The following is a 25,460-nucleotide window of genomic DNA, read 5'->3' on the forward strand; positions in this document are numbered from 1 at the left end:
TATGTTTTCAGATTTTTTTTTTCTTTGATAAATCCCTGATCTACACGTGAAGCAACTTACATTTAACTCTTAAGTTTAGACACTATCAGAATGACCTTATTTAAAATGGCTACAGAATGTATTGCATGTTTAATCTTTAAAGGGAAGTAGAAAAACTTATATATATATATATATATATATATATATATATATATATATATATATATATATATTAAAAAAAAAGTAGAAATGAAGAGAAAATATCCAGACCCACTGGCACTGGATTCTGTAATGGCTCATGCAGTGATATGAAAACCAGTATCCTATAGTCCTTTAGGTATCGGGTATGTTGGCACACGTTAAAACACCAACAGCCTCCTGACCTGCACCCTTTTCTAGAACTAGTTTGATGCTTAAAAAAGCCAACTCACATCACAACCACAAACACAGGCAAGCCGGAAAAAAAGAAAAGAAAGGAGGGCTCAAAGAAAAGCTGTCACTACTCTTGTGATCAAAATTACAATAGAAAATATTTTGTGCATTACAGAATATTTTGCAATTAGATCTTTTCCAGTTTCATTCTAATGTATCACAACAGCAGTCTGTACACAATGGATAAAAAACACACGATATCCCAGAGATGTCCAGTTCTAAAACAGAATATCCCAGTCTCCACCCTCCAGCCAGCTCCTGACGTAGCCGTCTGTGTCTATTATTACTGTGTGAAGTGTTATAGGTCATCATTATTATTACCATTTTTATTCTATGTTAATACATTAACAAGATGAGTTAGCTTTTCCATATACAGTAAAGAAGAAGAAAAAAAAAAAGGCAACACAGGACGAGGCCGCTTTAAAGGTTGTAACTATATCCGAGTCCCTGAGGGGCACCACACAACAGCAGAGTGAGAGTAAGCCCTGTAGGTCCTCTGCCACTTCTCAACTTTATTGGCACGTGGTTCCCCCTGCCGTACGGGAGAAATACTGCATCTGGTCCGCACCCACCAACACCTCGGTTTAGTGAAAGCAATGTAGTGAGAGGGCGATGGAGGACAAGCAAGAAGCATTTTTCGTTTGAAGTCAGTTCCAGGCTTTCCCTGATAACAGTACATTCTAGAGACGCAAAAGGGCGATCTGTCTGCATAGGGAGCAGCTGCTTCTTGCCAGAGATCTTAAGTGCTTCTTTATCCGCAAGCTGGGGTGTTAAGGCCGATGGAACCTAAAGAAAACAAAGGGATCTCATGAGGCAAGATCAGACCTTCACGGTGCTTAAGCTTTTAATGCAGAAAAACTAATTATATCGCTACTTAAAGGTACAGATTTTTCAACAACAGTCTTCTTTTGCAATTACATGTCCAGTTTTCACTGTTCGTGCTGGATTCTGCCATTCAAGCATGGACAAGGCATGAATAAGAAAGATGACCACTCAATCAGTGTCTACCTTGATCTCTTTGTTTTACTGTTCACAACTATATCAAAGTGGTAGCAGGTCACTACTAATGCAAAACGCAACTGCTGCTAATTCTTATTTAAAGTGTTTTACCTAAACACAAGGTGGCTTTTATTGTGAAGCAATCACAGGACATACAGTGCATCTGTTGCCAAGGCAGACAGTGACAGAAAATGCCAACAAAATAAAACAAGTCACATTCTGCAGATTTTGTTAAGTAGCAGGTCCTCAGGTTAAGCAGACCCTTTTTAATTATTTCAGGGAGTAAGGAATAAATGGCAACATTACTGACACAGTAGCTGACACGAAGAGCTGCAAATCTGTAGCAGGATAACAAACTCCTTTGACTATAACCTGCTGCTGTGGGGAGAATTCTTCAGGCTGAGCATGTAGCTTGGCAAACAAGTTTCAACTGATAGAGGTATACCTTGTGTAAATTCTGCTCTCTTCATGAACCTCCATTTCAGTGCTCTTATAATCATTGAGCTCCTTCCGGATGGCAGCCTAGACAAAACAGCAATTCAGTTAAACGTCCAAAGGAAACGAGGCTATATTCTGCTAATATTACATGAAACTAAAGTAGTTGCATGTGTTGAACATTTAAAAAGCATATGTTTGTAACAGTGTCCCGCACATCTTGTGAAGTGCTTTTGGAATACCGTATCTGAAAAGATGTCATACCAATAAAGCCTTTTAAATGGAGCTGATTACCTTATCAGCCGGAGTCAGCTTAGTCCATGGCTTGTCTGCTCTTCTGTCATAGTCCTGGGCATCTGTGACTTCCACATACTCATGGAATCGCAAGATTTTTCTCGCTTGTAGTTCTGCAACTGTGGGTCTTTGACTCAGCTACAGTAAATAAAGAGTTTTTTTTTTTAAAAATGTCAGTTTAGTTTCAGGTAAATCTGTGGTTTAACACTGGGATGTTTGTAGTAGATGTGCTGCTTCACCTTTCTGGTCAGCCGCCGCTTGATCTCTCGAACTTCAGCTTGTCTGTCAGCCTGATTTTTAGCTGAAGAAAGAACAAAAGACGAAAGAAAGAAGAGCAGAGCCAAATTTAGACTGTGGTACAAAGGCTTGGTTTGATGGCAGAGTTAAAAGCAGTTTCCAAAATTAGATATGTGCTTCAAATAACCTTTTCAAGGGTAAAAATTCTTGCTATTAATGCATGTGAAATGTACTTTTATCAGACGAAGGAATGAGGTGTGGTTTTGCTAAAACCCAGAAACAAAGGAGTCCAAACAAGTCAAGGAGCATGTAAGAAGGACAGCGTTAATACTAACGCTGCAGGATGTTTCTTTGCTCCAGTTCCTCAGCTGTGGGTCTCTGGCTTAGTCGTCTGAAATGAAAGAAAGAAAAAATTAGTCCTATTTTTAAACATTTACCTCACGAGGCTTTTAACCAATAAGCAGGACAAAGATCTGTGAAAATGTTTCAATTTCTTCAGGAAATGCATGTTAACTGTTGTCATTTTAAACAATACAACAATAATGCTCGGATTTACCTTGTGAGTGCAGTGCCGATTTGTGTGCGAATGGCCTCCCATTGCTCCCTGCTCTGCCAGGTGAGGCCAGTCTGTCCCGGAGGTTGGTCATCTCTGCTGCTCCTCTCCTGTGTAAACCTGTCCCTGTCGGGAGCAGAGGGACGGCTGCTCAGCTTCAGAGCCAGGGTATCCTTTCTCTTCACCCTGCTGGCCAGAGCACCTGGATAAAAGCCAAGTGGAGGGATGCGGTAAGCTGACAAGGAGCAACAGAACACTGCACAGGCTTATAAAAGTCTGGAAAACCCACCAAATGACCTCCAAATCAATTTGTTATGCTTACTCAAGGGGGGCTCATCCTCATCTTCATCTGAGTCTTCATCTTTATGAACGGGACCATCTGAGTCACTGTCCTCCCCGTGCATGTCGTGTTCTCCTTCCTCATCCTCCTCCTCTTCATCTTCATCTTCGTCTTCCTCCTCCTCCTCTTCCTCCTCATTGCTATTTCCCCGTGGGATGACACAAACGCCAGCGTCACCCACCAAGCACCGGCGACTCCTTGGCTCCAGCTCTGGCTGTGGAATCTCCCCATCATACTCCTCCTCTTCCTCGTCATCTTCTTCCTCGTCTTCTTCCTCTGAGTAGTCATCTTCAGATCTAACAGGAAAAATAAACATACAAAGTATGTTATAGGCAGTAAAGTATTTTTTAACAGTTTTTATTCAGCTAATTTCAAAGATTTAGAACACAGACATGTTTTAAACTATTTTACTTAATAAAAAGAATATGTCTGCTATTCAGCATTCCTTCTAGCTATATCTGACAATGATCAGAGTAAGACATTTTCCAGCTCAAAAAGGATGCACAAAGCGTATACAGCTTAAAAAAAAAAACAGATGAGGCGCATCCTCAAGGCTACATGCAAAGACAGATCCCATGTAAATAGAAAGGCTCCACATTTCTTTACCAGATGGCTTTGTCTTTGGTTACACTGACAATTGATATTTTAAATACTTTTTAGAATCAACTTTAATATGTGCAGAGAAACTTACAGTTTTAGTGGTTGAATGCTGACAGGCAGGGGGCGACCACGATCTCCTTGGTATTCTAGAGGTGTTTCAAAAAGCAGTGCGTGTGCCCGCTGTGACCCATCCGGATGCGGCTGAGCCGGGCCGGGGCTGGACAGGGCTCGCTGGATCATGATGTGCAGTGGTACAGGAGCCGGGCGCTGGGGAGACTCGTTGGTTGGGCTTGGTGGATCAAACAGCATTGGTATGGGTTGGGGCAGCGGGTGGGGGTAGGAGTGCTGATGGTGGAGGTGGTGGGTCTGTATGTGTTGGCGGGGTGGAGAAGGTGGTATGTGAGTCGGCAGGGGTGGGGAGGGAGGAGGGGGAGGCAGCTGGAAGCCCACAGGGAGGATGCTGGGGTCCTCCAGAGAAAGTGGTGAGGGGTTGATGGGATGGCTTGAAGCAGAGTCCTCCATGTTGCGTTTGGTGACTGGAGTGGTCCTCTTGGGAGGCATCGGAGGAGAGGGCTTGGCTGGCACAAGGCTGGCGCCCCCTGTGCCTTGGGTGAAGTCACCTGCAAATGGCAAAAAAAGCTAATTCATCTATAACCATTAAAGCAAAAGAACTACACCTTAGACATGTGAGTGTTTTGCTAGCAAGTGATTTATTTTTTAATCTAGTTTGTCACTGTGACACGATGCACAAGCATCAGTCACACATGTATTGCATTCCCAGTATGGCAGAAGACACATGAACCAATGCTGGGATTTCATGTTTGACTGAGCATTATTGCACATATAGAACAAGCTGGATCACATGACTGCCATAAATGCACACACTGTCCTAAAAGACCAGTGTGCAGCATGTGCCCCAGGTCACAGAGACAAAAAAGATGCATACATGCTCTTCACAGCCAGACTCTAAACCTGCAACAAGACTTTTTTCTATTAGCATTGAAAGGCTCATGAAGCTCCTAAACAAAAAGCTCAAATGCAAACCTTCCAGTTTTGCATGCACATTTGCATATTTGCTATTTGGTTCTTAAGACTCTGGAGAACAGCTTTAAAGCACCATTTCTGTTAAAAGCATAGCCGTGCTATGTAGACATAGTAAGTGAACAGTGCTGACAGACTTACAACATGCAGTAACCTACACTGTAATGGACTGTATCTTCCTCCCTAAATTAAGTCAAGCCCAACATCAGAACCATTTTGCGTTTTTATTCTTCCACCCATTCATTCATCCATCCCATTTGAGTGAGAGCTGAGTGGATTAGAGATCTAAAATTCATTTGATGCATAGCAGAACACAGCTGGAACCCACTAAAGGCCCTCCCTTATTCAGAGGCAAAATACACTCAACTGCACTCACACAGAAGTTGTCTCCTACATATAGCAAGCACACTCATTATCAGCTCATTATATGCATGCGGCTCTTATATACCAAGTCCAAAGAAAAGCAATGAAGGCCAGTGGAAAAAGTTAAAGGCTTTTGGGAGGACATATGTTGGCAGCAGGAAAGGATGCGACATGATGAAGTGTGCAGACTCTGAAGAGGACATTCCAGACATTGGCACCCCAGCCAAAGAAATACCAGGGGGCATCCTTTTACCTGAGCGCAGGCCTCCGGCCCGCCGGCACAGGTAGACAGGCAGGGACAGGTAGACATCATAGTCGCACTCTCGCTTCCAGCAGGACCAGTAGAGCGGAAGCTGAGCGTTTTCTCCCCCCTGCAGGGCGGAGACTAATAGGGAGGAGATGGAGGCCTTCAGCTGGTGTGTTTAATGAATGTAGCTACTTGTTGGTATTATATAATTTATCGATTTAATAATTATGTTAGCAGAATGCACTATTAGGGAGCAGTGTTGCTGCCCTCAATACTAATCATTTAAAAAAAAAAAAAAAAGGTCAGCCAAATTCTTCCTATTCTTCGACCAAAGAGTTAGATGAGAACATCATTATTATCCTCGTTATTCTGTAAAAGCTTCACTGGCACTGTCCAAATGTAACAATATCCACCTATCAGCCTTCTGGAGATCTCATTAACACCTTGTGTCTCAGTTGTTTGTTGTGTATAAACATGGCCACAAAACAAAGAAGACTCCTGGCTTTTAAAATACAGTTCCTTCATAGTAAACTGTCAACAAGTGTGCACAGAAATTTTTGTTCTTTAAATTAGATTTTGAGTATTTCTCTGTAGTGTAAATGATGTTAACCTGAAACTGGTGTTAGTTTCTAACTGGCTCATCTCATATTCTATTTCTTCCATAAACAACAATCAATATGATGACAAGTAGGGCATTTTGTAATAATTTCCCCCTCTTGGACTTGTCATGACATGAGATGATAGACATGTTAAAATTTAAAAAAAAGAAAAAAACACCTCCCAGCATATTAGAGCAAGTGGACAAATTTAGAAATGTACCAAATTCATCCAATGTCCTGGTAAAAATGAGCCAAAGTAGACAGCCTTGCCTGACTGGGAATTAAAACAAGATCCCAGATGAGGCAGACCCACAGAACCACTACACTGTATCTGTGGAAGCAGTGGCCCACAGCCACAAGAGTCCCTGTTATCCTCATAGCGTAAAAAGCTGGAGAAGTTTCTGCTACAATAATCCAAGCGTAATAAGTAATTAGCTGGGGAAAAGCAGCTCATGCTGTTAAGATAGCATCATATACAGGATGTTTTCGTATGTGTGTGTGTCTGTGCGTAGCTGCTGAAGACTTTACCATCAGGAGTTCACTGATGCATAAATGTACATACTGTATACGCCAGTGGGAAAACTACATGCTAACTGAGCAGACGTTTGATTGTTCATGTAGGCTTCACAAAATGAAGACCTCTCCCCGCAACATCTGTTAACATAAGAAGCTACTGTTAGTGAGGGCTTACCCAGCATGGCTGCGTTCCCCCTGTTCATGGGCTTCGGTGGAGGCAGCGGGGGCTGCTTGGGGGGCTGAGAAGTGGAGGTAAGGGCTGCGGTTGAAGACTGCTGAGTGTTGGAACCTGCAGAAGACACTGATCGAACAGGCTTGGCCGTCACTGTCGACGGAGAAGAGTACTGGCTCGTGGGGTGGTTGGATGGAGTTCGAGGTGGACCCTCACTGCCAGGTTCAGGGGTGGTGGTCATCAGCCATTTTGGAGGCATGATCGACTGTTTGGGCGGCAGAGGTTCACGCAGGGTGTCCAGGTCAGGGGCAAAATGGCTGTCTGATTCTGAAAATAAATAAATAATTACATAAATAAAAAGCATCCACAGGCATTTAGTTTTATATCCTAAAGTTAATTCCACTGAAACAACTTTAAAAGTTACAGCGTGTGAACTGAGACTGATACATTTAAGCAATACATGTCTGGTTTTCAGCTGCAGTGCAAATATTGTATTCTACATGCTTGAACTTAAAAAAAATATACTTTAATGAATTAGTAAAATCTCACAAAATATCCCCATGGACAGCTATAAATGCTTCAGCTCAGAGACTCAGCAATGAGCCATTTTCTGCTGCTCTACCACTCCAAGCACTCTGTGTGATAGCACTTGTTTGAGCACTACATTATCTAGGGATCAGCTGTGAAGATAAACAGAGTAGGCGGCTGCAATTACCACCAAAAGAACCCCACCTCCCTCTGCCCACCCCACTACACCCGCGAGCGGCCCCCGCGCTGTTCCCACCGCTGCACCCACGCCATTCAGGTTCAGGGTTATTTATTTACAGAAGCATTATCAGTGCGATGGCATGTAATCAAAGAGGAAATAATTCAGAGGAAAGCAGGAAGTCAGAATGAGGAACAGAGAAATGGAGGAGAGAGAGACAGAAGAGACAGGGGAGAAATAAAAGGAGGACAGAAAGCAGGAGATGTGATAAAGATAGAAAGAGAGTGGGAGAGGTAAAAAAAAAAAGTAGCATCACAGAGAGAAAAAAGAAAAATACAAGGTGAGACGGAAAGAAGAGCAGAGCAATGACACATCAAGGAAAGTGGGCAAAATTTTCCCTTTTTCTGATAATAGATCTGCAATGACGCACTACATTTTATATGTTTTACACATCAGCACAGAATAACCTGTGAGATCTAAAAACAGAGCGAAACACCATTATTTTTTAATAAATTCTATTTTACAAAGAAATCAATTAGCTGTGATGCTTTACCAATTATCACTGAGCTGACAGTGTTAGCCTTAAAGGGCAATAATGAGTGTAGCGATCGTGCCACATTAATTAGGAGAGGAGAAGAGAGGACGAGCTATTCCCTCATGTTCCTGAATAAGAAGCATAGCTGGAGCAGGCCTCCTGGGAGCTGACAAGAGCCTGTCTATATCTGGGAGGACAGCATATAAGCACAAAAGTGACAGAAAAAGGGAGGGGACAAAATACTGAAGACTCACTGACTGTTCAAATATGCACTAAAGAGGTCAAGGTATAAAATGTGCATTTTATCTGCGATGGTCTTGCAGGGACAAAAGCAGTGATTTTATGATTGCAGCTTTTTAAAATTGGTGGAAAAATTCAGATGGTGAGGAGGAAAACTACTGGAAGTGACTCACCCCTCCGAGCCCTCCCCTCTTCAGCAGAGGCATGCCGAGGGAGTGTAGGCTTCCAGTCTCCTTCTGCAGGCCGACTCCTCCTGCCATCCTCGGATGGGGCTTTCTGCAGCCCTGGCCTCTTTTGCCCATCTTCAGGGTGAAGCCTGCCCCCATGTCTGCCCTCCTCTATTTGCCCATGAATCTGGCCCTGCCAGGCCAAGTTAGGCTTCCACTCTCCTTCCCCTTGCGCACGTGCCCCAATCCCTGCGCTTCTCCGTCCATTGTCGTGCAGTCCTGTGCCCCTGGAGCCCAAAACTCCACGGCGGTCTCCATCTGAGGGAGAACGGCCCCTTCGGTCATCTGGCTGGGTGAGCCATGCAGGGTTCATCCTAAAATCTGAATCTGAGGGGAGTTGGCCCTGGTTACACGGGCTCCTGCCGCCACTGATGACCCCTCCTCCTCCTCCTCCCCCCCCCTCCTCCTCCGCCAACCCCGACAGGCAAAGTGTGGCCATTCTTTACATAGGACTGCTTCACATTTTGTGTTTCTCCATCTAAAAAGATTGGCCAAAAACACCTGGTGATTACTCAAACAAAAAAAGTTGGAAGACTGAATGATATTCTGAGCCACTGAGCAAGTGGAGAAGGACATTATATGCTAAATATTTGATACACAACAAGATTTTAAATTGATAAATTATTAATGTCAGTGTCACTTTTATTTATATATCACATTTAAACAGCCAGAGTGGATCAAAGTGCTTCACAGCCAACTGAAAATACCATACACAGAAGACAAAAATCCAGACAAAATATAATAACTAAATAATTACAAGCTGTCAAGATTAGCTCAAATTAAAAGCCAGAGAGCAGAAATGGGTCTTGAGCAAAGACTTAAATGTAGAAACTGTCCGGGCAGTAACATCAGAGTAACATTTAGAGTGTTACATACTGGTGGTGCCTTGTTTGATATTAGCAAATTAACCTGATTCAATGCAAGAGAACTGATGACTAGCCAACTGAGCCATAATACTGTTAAACATGTTTTTTCCCCCTCCTTTTTAAATGTCAAGATTTGCTGTCTATTCTTCTATAATTTTGGATTTCAGATAGTGTTGAGTGTTTTTTTTTTTTAAGATTTCAAAAACTACAGAATCGATACAGAAACTGATCAAAAATAATTGCTATTTGCAGTCCTTCTCCACAGTAATAAAAAGAAGGTGCCCTTAACTCAAGCCCCATGGACAAAGTCAGTGTTTATTTGGTCTGATGAAGGAGCTGCTGTAGGTTTAATAAATGGGCTTCTGCAACAGCGGGACCAGCAGAACGTTTGCACACACCCCTTTCTATTTTGCTGCAAGGCACAATTTGTTCCACTTTTCCTCAGCTCTGGAGACTGGCATGTAATTTTAAACAGATATCGCATTACTTTGAGAAACACCAAGGTGAAAGCCATTTTTTTATAAAATTTTCTTTTCTAAATATGTCTCAGACACCTGCTGCATGGGAAGACAGTGTTCCTGCTATCATGTACTGAAGACTTAACTGTACTGTCTGAGTGGGCGTTATTGCCTCAGGGCTGCTGCTGTCAGACGCAGACAAAGCTTTGCAATGATATCACATGAATCACAGGAGTCTTCTCACCATTGTCCGGGACCTCCTTCAGCACCCCTTGATCTATAAGCTCCTGTCGGGTGCGCCTTGTTGACATCTTTCTCTCCAGCTCTGCCGTAAGCAGAAGGAAATAACATTACAGACCATGTGTTTTTTTTTTTCCCCACCAGCATCTCTAAGATTTAAATATATCACTGTGATCTCGTGCTCCAGAATTCAAAGACACGTATTATGGCTATAAGCTATGCATTATTAGCAGTGTGGCCACTTTGATTTTTGAGTGCTGAGTGCTAACAAGGGTGCTAGCCTGCCTTTACCTTGAGCTAACTTGAGTCACTGAACTGGACCTCTTCACCATGCTCTGTGGTTAGTGGTCTGTGGTACAGTTCTGGTGAATTTCTCATGTTATTTAATAACACTTAGAACCAGTGAGAAAGTATCTCTGTCTGTGTGATGCACCCATAGACTGTACATAACATACGGACGTAGCTCCATGTCTGAAAAGTGAAGCCAATACAAAAGAGCCTTAGACTTGTATTCTTTTAATGGCCAGCAACGGCAACTCCTCTGGTTGCAAAAAGAAGTGAGATTGCACAAAAGTGCATAGGACTCCACAGAAGGATAAGCTGGCTCAGATCCAGCCCTCTCTCATCATGTCTGACTTCAAAACATCAAGAAGCTGTCCAAAAGTCTCCACACTGGGACTCAGTGACACCTTTTAAGTACAGCTCTTGTGGGGTGTTCCCAGTCAGCAGTGGTCAGTATCTATCAAAAGTGGCCCAAGGAAGGAACAGTGGTGAACCAGTGACAGAGTCATGGGCAGCCAAGGCTCACTGATGCACAGCTGGCCCATGTGGTCCAATTCAACAGAAGACCCACTGTAGCTCAAATTGCCAAAAAAGTTAATGTTGGTTCTGACAGAAAGGTGTCAGAATACAGAGTGGATCTCAGCTTGTTGTGTATGATGCTGCATAGCTGCAGACCAGTCAGTGTGCCCGTGCTGACCCCTATCCACCACAGAAAGCTCCAATAATGGCACACATGACCATCAGAACTGGAGCAAGGAGCAATGGGAGAAGGTGGCCTGATCTAATGAATCATGTTTTCTTTTACATCACGATGGTTGGGTGCATGTGCGTCACTTACCTGGTGAACACCTGGCACCAGGATGGGAAGAAGGCAAGCCAGCAGAGACAATGTGATGCTTTGGGCAATATTCTGCTGGGAAACTTTGGGTCCTGCCGTGCATGTGGATGGCACGTACCACCTACCTAAGTATTGTTGAAGATAATGTACACCCTTTCATGAAAACTGTATTCCTTGATGGCTGTGGCCTCTTTCAGCAGGATAATGCAGCCTGCCACAAAGCAAAAATTGTTCAGGAACGGTTTGAGGACCACAACGAGTTTGAATTATTGACTCGGCCTCCAAATTCCCCAGATCTCAATCCAATTGAGCATCTGTGGATGTGCTGGACAAACAAGTCCAATCCACCTCGCAACTTACAGGACTTAAAGGATCTGTTGTTAACATCTTGGTGCCAGATATTACAGCACACCTTCAGGGCTCTAGTGAAGTCCATGCCTTAATGGGTCAAAGCTGTTTTGACAGCAGAAGGGGGACCAGTGTACGGGCTATGGATACACCTTGCTTGCCAAGCTTGCTAGCATTAGCTAACATGTTAGAAAGCCACCCTCTAAATATTATCAACTGTGGCTCTGAAAAAAACCATGGTTTTTCAGATGGCAACTGCTGTACTGCTAAAGATCAAGACTTCAAAACAAAAGTTCACCACCACTGAGTGACATCACAGTGTATATGTCCATCTTTGATATACAGTCTATGGTTTAGAGATCATTGCTTAACAGGACCTCTTGTATGTAACTTACTGTCTTATGTGCATTGAAAATATCAAGAGACAAACTTGCCTGTAACATCTGGGTGGAGACATGTTCACTGAGGAATTTTAATGAAAGCTGAATGTAACTGATATGGCTGGTGAGAAAGGAGGGGTGGGGCTCACAAACAGAACTAGTTTACAGCACAAACCTTCAGAAGTTTCTTTGAACTTCTCGCTGCTTTTCTTCTTCCTCCACTTCCATGGCTTGAAGATCTTGCCAAGGGTCGAGAACTTGCCTTTACGCTTTGGGGGAGGGGTGCTGTCCCCAGTACTGCCCCCCTCTCCGACCATTGTGCTGTGGTGCTGCTCAGTTTCATCATCTAAAACAGAAAACACAAATTTAAAATAAATGCAAGAGAACAACTAACATAAAACTATAGATCCACCAGCAATAGCGCTTTCTATTTTAACTGAGCTCATCTGCGGCTTTTGTAAAGAGGGCCAGGCTCATTACGGCTGTTATTATCTTTAGCTGTTAGTTCTCGGGGACTGAGTGTGCTTTGGCAGGGTGATGCTGAGAGCTCATGGACTCCTCCACATATCCACAGTTAACAGGAGAAGCCTGACACTGGCACTGAGCCAGGATTTCTCACTGTCAAGTGCTCACATTCCTTAGCTGGATGGAGTCTAGTGCCTTATCAGCCTTTCAGCCTTTGCTGCCCCCGTAGAGAAGAGGGGCGCACACAGATGCAGACATAAAGCAGCAGAAAAAAAGCTGTCAGTCATTCTGCGCATATATATATATATACACACACACACAAACACGTATAGACACACACAGAGGTGACAAGAAGCAAAACCTTTTAAAGAACCACTAATTATTATGAGGTGTCACCAAGGCTTCAAAAACTCAATTAAAAGGCAATCTGCAGTAATGACTACATATCCTAAGTTACATGACTGACAGGCCAACTGACAGAATGCTGAGCTTGGAGACACTTTCAAACATTAGCTCTCTAAAGGCTGCAGCTGCTGTATCCAGCAGACATAATATTTACCAGCGGTGAGAGAACAGAGTCCGATTTGAAACATTCAGTCTTGGGCTCACACAGGATGTCTTGGCGACAGTAATGCCCTGCAGTCTGATTCCCACAACAATGTGCTCTCACACAATACTGATATGGTTTACTTAGCAGTCCAGGGAACACAAAAACAAAAAATTATTCCTGGATAGAAACTTACTCTTTACTTGACACACACACACTGACACACATACATCAGGATCAGCTAGCTGCAGTCCAGCAGCCCTGGAGTTGGCATGGTTTCAGTATCTTGCTAAGTGACATTATAGAAAGGTGGATGGTTGCTGACATAAGATTCAAAGCCATTTTTTGCAACTGAAGAACAGGCACATTAGTGCCACATTGCTGGCAGTGTAAAATTTGAACTGCGTGTTTACAGAGAAGAATGACAGACTGCAAAACCTCTGATAGGAAAACAGTTTAAAATCACAACACTTCAACTTCATCCCCTACCGCCAGTTTAAAATGTGCATTTTTAACAAGCATTTCAAAGAGCAGGCACTAATCTACCTGGAAGAGGGGTGTTAAGTGTCCAGCTTGCATGGTAGTGGGTCCTAAAACAGCATGCCATGAGGAAGCAGGGAGCATTAAGCAACCCAAAATCTACTATCCTGTGTATATCCCAGCAGTAAAGTCGCAAACAAAGAAAATGCAGAAGACCAAGTTGCAGAGAGTTGATGGAAACTACAGCAGAGAGAGTCCAGAATCAAGAGACATGTCCACAACGTGGAAATCCAGCTTATCTCGGTGAGGTAGAAATCTGAGGATTCAGACCAGCTGCCATAACATCCAGATTAAGCTTTGCTTAAGGCAGCTTCTCTGCGATCCAGAACTGAGGTTTTCATACACAGCAGACTGTTTTGTCAGAGAAGCCTCTGCTACAGTGGCTCAGCTGAAGCCAGTGAAGCAGGATAAGAGCTGGCTGTGCCAGGCCTGCACACTCCAAAGCACTGCAGAGATGACGATCGCAGAGGACTCAGCCCATGCAGCAGGCATCTATTTGAAAAAGATGACTGACAATATCCTTAGTGATCTTGTCCATTAGCCAATAAAGCTTGATTATAAAAAGGTGTCAATCCACCATTACCAAAAAAAAAAAAGGCCCCCAAAAAGAAAAAAAAGTACACAACACCCAAATCAATTATCACATTCAAGAGAGTTGTCAATCCACGCAAAAATTACTCTTCACAGATACAGAGAAAAACTCTCCAACATGCCATTGTTTCAGCTGTAGTGTGAAGAGGTCTGGTGTGTTGTGGCACTACAGCTGAGTGTGACTGTGGGTTGGGGAATGGGAGTAAAGGGTAAAAAAAAAAAATGCTACAAAGGGAGAAAAAGTACAGACATAATGTGGTGAGTTGGGGGGCGGGGGGTGGGGCTGGAAACACAGTCACAGAATCAGGGTGGAGTGCCATTTCCTCCCAGAGAACAAAGACAGCCTCTTCCCCTCATATTCAATAACACAGTCCACTGTACAGCTCACGGAAACACTATGCTTGAAGGTACAACAGGGAAACTAATGAATGATGATCTATAAAGCAGATCTCCATTCATAACAAAAACCAAAGCCACATTCTTAATAGTCATGCTGTAATCAACTCTGCCAAAATAAGCCATACCACTCAGGAAACATGGAAGTGTGTGACTGTGCTTGTGTCTTCCTATGACACAGCCATATCCAGAAGCCACGCCTACTACCGCCTCACTCATCTAGCCAGATTTCTCTCTAACCTCAAGATTCATTGAGTCATGGCAGGCTGGTCAGGTGAGCACGTGGGTAAGGGAGATTGTTATTTTAAAGGGGTTTGTGCTTTACTGCGTCTGCCATTCCGATCACTTACACAAAAACTGCTGTTAGGAAATACCTCCAAACTCAGTGTAACAGTCACCTTTGTCAGGGCAGATTATGGCATTTAATCCACTTATACTTATAAGCACTGATTGCTTCCAGTGAAAAATTGAGTTCCCTAAATGTACTCAACCATTTAAGACCCAGTAGAAATAAATACCATTATAGAACACTGTAATATGAGTAATATTTTACTCACTACTTGAGTTAACTTTATGTGGCATGCAAAAACCTGTAATAATTGGTGTGATACAAAATTATGTAAAACCTCTGAGCCAGACAGCGTATGCAATCTAATTTTACTGAGCAAATAATGTTCCTGTGCAGTGTAACATAAGAAAGTAAGTGTGCAACTCATGCATGAGTGTATAAAAACACTGTGGAGAATTAGCCACGTGATGCCAGTGATTTAACATTCCTTGTGGTGGTAAAAGTGAATGAAGGCCAGAAAGAGAGAAAGAGAGCGAGGGGGTAGAGAGGCTACGTAACATTTGTGCAAAGTTTATTACACAATCTCCAATCCTCAGCTCTCCTCTCTCCTCCTATCCTTGAAAAACTACAAAATAAGAAAATAGTTTTATGCTGTTGATGTTAGAGATGGAGGAAACCACAACTGTGTAAAGTATACCAAGAATGTAAGCCCAGAAACTCACCACTGCGGTTATGTTGTTGTGCGTCCTGAGTTGAGATCTCCACACGGAGGCTCTGTCCCATGATCTAGCCCCTGAGGGGCCTCTACCTGTCCTGCACCTACAAGCGTGTACACTACACTGGACAGATCAGCACCTGCACCTGTCTTCCTTCTTCTGCAACAAAGTCCCCGTGTCCCCTATGATCTTTTCTTCTTCTATGCGTCTGTCATCTAGTTGCCTTCAGTGCCTTTTTTTCCTTCAGTCCTTCCCCCATCCCTCCCTCGCACAATATCCTTAGACCTCCCCTCCCTCCAGGAGTTGGACTCCCCCCTTCCTTGCTGACCCTCCCTCCTTGGCTCACAGCACAGGTCAGCATTCACTGAAAGATGCCTACCATTCCAGAAAGAAAGACAAGTTGTGTTTTCAATATGGCACATGTTGCAGGATGCGGTGCAATGTGTGAATGCAGTAATATATGTACAATGTAAAATACTCTTTAATGTGAGATGATTAAGACTGATAAGTGAATTTATAACATTGACTCAACACAGAAGCCACTAGACTTGAAACGGCAGACCTCAGACCAAAACACAGCAGATATTGTTTTATATATAGAAACTATGCATGTATAATGAAACCATAGCAGTAGATCTAACCTGACAAGCAAAAGCTTTAATTTAGTCTGGATGGGAAATAAATAAGAGGAATTTCAATCAATACTATTGATCAGCAGAAATGTTACATAAGATCAGATGCACGACTGTTTCTGGGAGCTGAGTATAGGTTGAGTGTGCTGGAGGTGCTGCTCCCCATCAACAGAATTACAGTGAACTTATCAAAGGAGGAATGCCGGTTGAGCAGACAACTTGATCAGATAAATAAATACTGCACTTTCTATACGGAGCATGCATGCTAATGTTAGGTTATTGCTGCTGTTCAGAACTCACAGAGGGTGCTTATCATGCTGCTCACCTCCTTTAATGTCTCCAGACACCATTTTATACACATCTTCAAGTCTCTTATCACACTGTGAAAAGACTTGGAGGCATTAGCATGACTTTGAAATATGTTTGCCAAGAAGAGCTGTCTTGTTTCAGGCTTGAAAATAGAGAGGCAGAGTGAGCAAAAAAGAAAAAGAGACCACTTTCTGTAAATGAGAAGAAAAGAGGGAGTGGACCTCCTGAATTAGTGCTTTGATTTCTTTTGACGTTTGAGTGTTTTTAGAAAAAAAATCTTGCCTGAGCCTCAGAGGAATCCAGAGCACTGAGCTGTGTCATTATGCCTGGATAGATCAGAGCTTTTTGAGCATTTGGCTGCATCTCGAGCTGTTTCTAAAGATGGAGAGCTAGTGTGTTCGGCAGCGTTCCTTTTCTCTTCCTGTGCCCCACATAAAGCCACCACGCCGGGCTGGGTTCCAGCAAGAACTGAGCCAATCCACATGAGTCCAGAACCTGTTGGCCTGACCTGGATAACAGACTGGGACAGGCTACTTCAGCAGGGAGGGAGACTAAGTCAGGTACGCACATATGTACATAAACATCCCTGGCCCTGTCTGACAAGAGTATGCAATGAGTCATTCACAGTGGGGGAATAAAGCTCTGCATCACTGCTCAGAGCCTATTTTTTTTTTTTTTTTTTTACATAAATCAGCAATTTAAAATGGCTTAGCACAAAAGTTGGAAAGCAAATAAATAAAATAATCAATCAAATTTAAATTGGTTATTGTATATCAGTGAGGTTTCAATGTGTTTGTAGGCATGGTGTTTGTGTCATGAATATTATTTTCAAAATGTCAAATTATTCCCATAAAGGAAATTCAACCCTTTTACAACACTGCTATTTGTTTTTCAGTCTCTCAGTGAGGAGAACTATCTTTTGCTTTTATTGTGAAAAAGCCACAGGAAGTCTTGAATAACATCCACTACAGTTGGCTTACCACAGGCCCAAAGGGTTAAGCCAAAAACAACAGGTGATGGTGAACTAAAACCAGCAGACATGACCACCTTTCTACTGAAAGGTCCGCGTAGCCACACGAGCTTTTGAAAGCAGTTAACACCAGGAAACAAAAGCAGCTCATTTTGATACAAAGCGGCTCACATCCTCATGTTACGCTGAGGGAAAAACAAAACAAAACACAGCAGTGGAAGCTGACTTTCCTACAAGCCATGGGAAAAGTAAGCAAATGTTTGTGTTTTCTACATCTGCAAGTCTAACTTGTCTCATACTGTGATTTACTCATGATAATGACCACTTTTGTATTTTTCTCACGCAACTTAATTAGAAGAATTAAGTTCAAATCAAGTAAACATCTCATGTGACAAAAATCATGATTCTTATAACACACACACACACACACACACACACACACACACACACACACACACACACACACACACACACACACACACACACACACACACACACACTTATTACAACCAGGGTAAGCCCAAAAACCAAGCTCTGGGGCTTTGGGAGAAGAAGCTGATCCTCAGTCAGGCCTTGATGTTGAGAGGATGTATGGATGTCGTCCTGAGTGGCTCATAAAATGTGCAGCGGCTAGACAGCCCTCATAAACACAGTGAATCCACAACTCACTCCACAGCATTAACACTGCACTTAAAAAAACCACGAGTAACTTGGTACTCACCACGATTTTCCATTACAGAGTTTGAGGCACACCAATCAACATTTCCTGAAAAACAACAGTTTCAGATATGAGTAGATACATTCTTAGTTCTTCATTTCTTTTCTTTTACATTTTTATATATTTAATTTTTCTTCTATTCTTTCATTTTAAATATTTAATGCTGTAAACAACAGTTTAATGCATTAGATTTTCGACTGCCTTTAAATGTGAAATATGCTATACGAACAGACTGGATTCTGAAGATAGTTCATCTAAAATGAATTCAATTGAAAAAAATACATGTGGTCACTTCCATTTTCACTGAAAAAATAAACTCTTAAATACTGTATATTAGTTACTATGTATAGATAACTTAGTAATAGATAGTTAATGATGATGATCTAGGCATGACTTCAGTATAATTAATTGGATTTGTGCAAATACAAACAGGTGTACACATACACTATACAAAGTCATGGGTGGGGTGTGGGTAGCAGGGGTTCTCAGCAGCTGCAGCAGTATTTTTTCAGGTCTCCAGCATGTTGCTGATGGCACCTCCACCCATCCTATCCACTCTGAAAGGTAAAACAAAAAACAATGATGACATCACAGTTTGACACATAACACACACCCAAGAAGATGAGAAATGAAAGGGGATCCACAGATTCCAAGAAACATTCCCATAAAATTTCAAAGAGAAAACGATTAAACCTGGGCCTGAAAACACAGGCACACTCTGAGTCACAACCAGATGGATAATACTGCATCTCAGAAGCTGAACATGTTTGTTTCTTATATTTAGCACTGTTATCATGTGTGTATTCTAGAACAAATAAGGGCAGGCAAAGATGTAGCTATGAGTGTGGATGAAACATCACACTAAATCTCTGAAGGAGCATGTAGCAGGACAAAGAAAGTAGAAGGAAATACTACAAAGATCTTTAGAAGCTCCTTATGTAAGAACATCTGAGGAGATCCAGTTTGGTCAAACTTCACATAGCTTAAAGCGGACTATATCTCCAGTCCACTAAAACATAAAAAGATGATGCTACAGTCATCACTGAATGGGTGAGTGGAGTTTGGATCCATTGATGTATACATGGTCATGGTAATGTGTAAAAAGATGCTTCAGTTATGTAACTGCACATGGAAAAGCTCACAAATAACAATTTTATGTATTAGAAGTGGTGAACTATCCATTCTTTGCAACAGAAGAGCTGCAACAAAATAAAACTGCAATACAACAACTACGATAATAAGCCATGTTTTTTTTAAGGCAACAAAGAAAAATAAGCAAAAATATTTGCTAATTTTGCACTGACTGATGAAGTAAATCCTTACAAATGAGGTTTACTATTGTAAAATTAGACAAAAAAAAAAATGCATGTGCAATGATACAGTAGTGTTGGTGCCCACCTAGCTAAGCTTTGTAGCACCTTCATTCAAAAGTGTGTTTTTGTGAATCGCCCTTCACTTGGTCCAACTTCTGTCATGTTACTTTCAAAATCTAACAACAAAAATGTAACTCAGAAGGGCACAGACTTCATCAACACACTGGATTGGACTACTCTACTGCCGTTTTATGCAACTCCCTCCCTGCTCTTTGAAGGCAAATGGTCCCCGTTTCCGGCTTGTATTGTCCATCACTTCCATGCAGTGGCACATGCATGGAACATGCAGCAATATGCTAACGGCCAGAACAATCACAAGGAAAGTTTTGCCAACCGGTAAGGAAATACACACCTTTGGTGAGTCAAAGAAAAAAATGGGAGTTGCTCAGTGGTCTCTAGGCCTGTGAGACTGAGGCTTTAGCAATCATTTTCCCAGCATTAACTTCCAGCAACAACTTATAACTGGTTGGGGAATACTCATTTTCCCTCATGACTGCTGACTGCCAGACGGTTGCAGACCAGTCTCTAAGCCTGAGTGACTGGGGTCTTATTCACTAGATCCTACACTGTCACCATGATTGCCACATCCAAAATGGCCAACAAGTTAATGTCACATGGCTAATGGTCACATGTGTACAAAACCTCAAAAAGCTATGTTGCGGATACCAAACTCCACAGTTGTTACAGATATGTAACCGGAGCTGATCGCTCAGGTTTATTTGGAAGCATGACGGGATTATCAACTTGTTTCTGGTGCTTGACTAGAAAAAGACAGCTGAGCATGGACAAAGAAATCTAAGTGTGACTTTACTTGGTTAAGATGGGAGACTGAATACACAGATTCAAGTTTCTCATGAAAGAAACTGAGAATTTTAGCAAGATGCTTCAACTCCTGGACCTGTTTGCATGCCTACTAGTAGGAATGATAATATCAAAAAGGATAGGTATGGGTGGCAGTGAGACAGAAAAGAAAGATGATAAAAAAGTAGGGAATTAATTATAATATTATTTCTTTAAGTCCAGCCTCTTAAGTGTAAAGACTTGTCGGGTTTCTTAGTCATATATAGCAGGTACCACACTCTTTTCTTTCTGTGGACATGAAGACATCTGAATGGTGGGGAATTATGTCACCATTTTCTGAGATTTATAGATAACAAAATAATAAATAAAATATTATTATGAGAAGATTCATATGTAAAGAAAATAATCATTAGGTATGGTCCCAGCTGAACCTGTTTAATAATTCAAGACAATGTCTTTATTGGTTGTTTAAACGATTAATCATCAATGACAGAACAAGGCATGCAGGCTTCATTACACAGCAGAGTGCAAATTAGCCATTCTTAGCAATAAAATAGCTGAAATGCTATGGAAGCCACATCTTTTTGAGAAAAACAAGCACAAATGTTTTCTTTAGTGAGAACAACCACATGCAATCTAATGTGAACAAAATAAATAAAATGCTGGTTGTAATTGTCAGTGAATAAAGCAACTCAAACCCAAACCATAACCGAGCCCACAAAATTCCTTCTGCTTCTCTCTCGAAATTACTGATGATTTTCACTGCAAGGCAAAATTCTGGGTTTTAATGGGCATTCGTATCATCTTACATTTGAGGAAATTACTGGTCTAGGCAAACTGCAGCTTTGTTGCCTTGTGATCTAATGGTTTTATCAATGAGTGGTAAGTTAAGTGCCTGGGGCCCTTGACGAGCCCTACAATGAAGTGAAGCTCGGTCAATCTAAGGAAGTTGTGTGACTGCATTGCAAAGTAATCCAAATACGACATATTTAAACCCAGAAACAGTTTACTACCTATACAAGTTAAATATACAGCTGAATATTCAGTTTAGCATTCTTCTCTATTCCCCTTCTAGGCCAATTTTCTGGCAGGTCAGAGGTCAGCTTCCCTTTCAAAAGAAGAAGTGTAACTAACGACACTTGCGAGCCCACAACACTGCCTGAAAGCACACGAAATGGGCTTCAAATTACTGTAGCCTTCACGGTTCCGCCATAGGAACAGGCTGGATGAGAACCCTAACGCCACTGAGATGAGGCAGATGCATTCGTGGTCAGAGATGACATTTTTTACACTCCCGCCCAGTGCCACAGCCTTGGCTAGATGACTCAAAATAATTGAGCTGAGCGGTGAATGTTTCACAGAAACAGAAAATATTTCTAGGTTCTTGAAGTAAGAGCAGATTAAAGGCAGGGGATGGAAATGAAAATGTAGGGACTTTTCCGTATATATATATATATATATATATATATATATATATATATATATATATATATATATATATATATATATATATATATATATATATATATATATATGCGTAGTATAATTTAACTACACTACAGGCTTTGAATGAAGACCTGGCTTGAGGAGATATATTCCACAATAAAATATTATTCTGTTTCAGTTGTTGTTCTCTTACACTCACAGCCAGTCACGGATTTTAAAAAAAAGGATGTTCATGGCCTAGTTCCTTATTGAGTTGTTAACCCTCTACCTGCATTTCTGTTGTACAGAACAGATCAATATGAAAGTAATGCCTCTAACCAAACTGCGCAGGACCTCTGGGTCTTAACCATGAAAGATGCATTCATGGAGTGGTGCTAACAGCTGCCATATATCCCTTTGCACAGCTGGGTGAGCAGATCGAAGAAGACAGGACGCACACAATCAATTAATGACAAAAACTCCCTATTAGAGCTGAACTGTTGCGACAGAAGAGTAAATAAATAAGGCAGACTTACCTGCTGTGTCATCAATCACTATTCATATATCAACCCTCTAAGATCCAACTGAACTCTCTCTCTCTTTTTGTTTTTAAATCTTGTGTAAACAAACTACATCCTGCACGGCTGATGATACCAGCCAGGTTTCTGTATCACAAATGCACCAACCAGGTATGTGAAAGTGACTGCTAAAGACCGCCTAGAGGTCCCGACTGTGTAATCTACTGCGGAGTACACACACCCTCACTGGCGCACTCTACTAGTGTTGATTCAATTATGATGGGAGCGGAAACAGCAGCAGCTGGCTGGGTTATGCCATCTTTAAATAGCAGTCTGCTTCTCACTCCAGGGTTTTGGGCACAAAAAGCCACCAAGTCACTGGGAGAAAGTAATTAACTCCACACTTAAGACCTCTATCTACTTCCTAACAAGGTACACTCTTAAAAACAAAGCACACCGCACAACGACTATTTTAATACAACTTATTATCTGCAGCAGGTAGGCTGAGATGAGACATACTTACAGGCCGGCTCCAGCAAGGTATCAAAAAGAAATGCAGACTGTAAGACGGAATGGAGTTGCAGAGTCTCTGCCTGGACCTTTCTGTAGGTGTCTGTTCAGGCTGAACAGTTTCTACACCTCAAAATGGATGGACGAGGGTGCCTGTTCCCAATCTGGGCTGGGAGCGCGTCATCGCTGAGCCTGCCCCAGAAAAGCGCCACTCACCACAGGGACCAGTGCCCCACTTTTACAAGGAGCCCAAAAAGCACCTCGCCTTTGCTAAACTTTTCTTCTATAGGGTCCCTCCACCTGCGTGTAGGCTGCACTGCAGGGGAACCGAGCATAACTTAAACTGAAGTTATTTGATCATACACAACAAGCTCCATCACGCTGCACATGTATGTTTCCACACTGGAGCAGGCTGCCCACCTCTGCTCCCTGCCAGCGGCTGCCCTGTGAACGAGGGTGAGGATTGATCTGAAACATTGAGCCGAGAGCTTCGAAGGAATCTGATGCTCAGGCCAGTCTCATCTGTGCGGTCTAACCGAATGAGTCAGGCACAGTTGACAGCTTAACCATTGTGGTTGCCTCTTAATGGTCCATTAAAGAGGAGACTTCCAGTGGGAAGAGGAAAGAGCTCCAATACAAGCTATGAGGCAGCTTTTTTTTTCTCTTTCTGGAAGAGCAAATTAACTTCAGGAGCTATTATGGCAGATGGAACCAGATGAAATGCATGTTATTGCATGGGAGCAATACAGAAGAAGGAGAGAATACACCTGATCAGACCACAAGTTTTAACGTGTCAAATTCAGTAGTTTCACAATACACTAAAAATGATTTAAACAATAATAGGCTTATTTTAAACACATAAAAACACACTTTTAATGCTTTCCATCAGGAGGTTCCTCTCTGAGAGGAAGTGCATTAGCCTGGTCTAGAGTAAATCTGAATAATTTACTCCACTCTAATTTCCTTATGGCAGTATGGCTTATAATGTCCTTGAAGAAATATGCAAGCTCCATAATAATAGGTTGCAACGAATTCACATACGAAAATAAAATTTTTAAAAAACTGCATTGCCAGACTGCCATTTCTCGAATCCTACTTTTAATATCAGACACAAGCACGCGCAGTCTTCGCTAGTATATCGCGTCTTCAATCTCTACCATAACAATCCATGTCCTAATTAGACCTAAATGGAGCGCGGATTTCTAATTGTATCGCCGAGATTAGACTGACTATTACTTAACCGGTTTCCTTCCCGAGGCAAAATATAAAATTACCTGAGAGGCTGATTCGGTCTATCGCGTAAAAAGCATCACATTAAACCAGCTGCTACTCCCGGCACAAGGAGGAAAAACGGAGCCGTGCTTGAAGGCTCGCGGCGCCGACCTGCCTCCCTCTCTCTGCGCGAGCGGATCTCGCGCCAGTGGAGTGGAGATGCAGCTGAGTGAAGGAGAGACCGGAGTCAAGTCAGCCACGCAGCGAAAACAGCGGCTTCCGGTGTCACACCTCAAAATAAAAACTGTCAGTAGACACATCTTACGACTTGTGCGAAACCTAAATAAATGAATGCAATTCAACTGAAGAGGGGCCTGTTCTCCTGACATTTCCGCCATGCTGTGATTTCACACGCCTGCAGATGCAGTCCTTGAAGCAATTTATTACCCATTTAAATTTGCTAATTATTACTGTTGGTAAAAGTAGTCCTACAGGTTTTTTTTCTTTTGTTAAATGTATCATGTGTCCTTAAAAGTAACCGAAAATTATATTTTTCTTTTACAAATTAGCAGCATCCTTAACATAGAGACAACGCAGATACAAGGAGAATCATTTTGGGCATTTCTCGCCCTTTTTTTTTTTTTAAATAGAACATATTTTGTACAATATGACGCGGATAAATAAGCGGTTTGCGGACCTTCCCACAGCATTCATCCACACACACCATGTACATCCTGCTCATCCTGATCCTTTGTTGTGCATGGACGCCTGATCAGAGCATCAGTGGAAAATGGAGTTCCAGGGTGTGAAACAATTGCAGCAGGATCAAAGAAATGCAATGACCCTGTGGCACGCACTCTGTGCGGAACCCCAGCACTTTTGCGCTCAGCATCGCGCTGCAAACGTGCAAATCGCTTTCTGAAATCCGCTTTTTCGTACCGGCCAACTTGGGAGCGCAACTTGCAGGTTATTGTCTGTGGAGAAATCTCTGCAGCAAACTCACTGTGTCTTACTCGCTCCTCCAGAGTCAGCAATACTACATCCCTCCTGACGCGCGTTCCACCTCTGCCTCCTCTTTTCAAAGTAGTTACAGCCGTCTTAAAAATAACAGCCCGGTCATTTCCTCACCTCACACTTTCCCCCTCTCCCAGTACCCGGTCCAAACATTTTGCGCACTTACCGGAAACCATCCCGAGCTGCGCATCTCGGTACCGGTAGTTCTCAGTGGAAGCTACAGCGCCTCAGTAGCCGTTAAGAATACTGCGTCTCTCTTTGTGCGAAGACTTCAATACCCACCAGGCTTTGCAGTCCTCAGCACTGGGGTGGGAAGGGGGTGGAGGGGCATACCGTTATATTGTCCAGCTTCTCTCCGTGGTGATGAAGACTCACTCTTACCTTCCTAAAGATAATAATAGTAATGTGAAGCCAGCCCTCACGCACAGCCTGCTATCATTTTAATCCTTATATGACACTTTATTAAACCCACACCCTGAGTTATAATGCTGTAAGAATGAGATTAAC

General features: G+C 42.4%; 1 protein-coding gene across 1 annotated transcript; it reads right to left on the reverse strand.

Annotated features, from left to right (window-relative positions):
• Positions 1-227: 227 nt before the first annotated feature.
• phactr4b (phosphatase and actin regulator 4b) lies at positions 228-25,092 on the reverse strand. The gene is given in 17 exon segments (XM_030750888.1): positions 228-1,197; positions 1,856-1,932; positions 2,140-2,277; positions 2,379-2,440; positions 2,712-2,767; positions 2,933-3,131; positions 3,252-3,565; positions 3,961-4,489; positions 5,527-5,658; positions 6,811-7,134; positions 8,462-8,909; positions 8,911-8,993; positions 10,084-10,164; positions 12,103-12,273; positions 18,104-18,148; positions 18,545-18,657; positions 24,943-25,092. Coding segments are annotated over 15 exon segments (2,643 nt in total). The 5' UTR covers positions 18,117-18,148; positions 18,545-18,657; positions 24,943-25,092; the 3' UTR covers positions 228-1,181.
• Between the last annotated feature and the right edge of the window lie 368 nt (positions 25,093-25,460).

Source organism: Archocentrus centrarchus, chromosome 16, assembly GCF_007364275.1.
Source record: "Archocentrus centrarchus isolate MPI-CPG fArcCen1 chromosome 16, fArcCen1, whole genome shotgun sequence".
Classification (NCBI taxonomy): domain Eukaryota; kingdom Metazoa; phylum Chordata; class Actinopteri; order Cichliformes; family Cichlidae; genus Archocentrus; species Archocentrus centrarchus.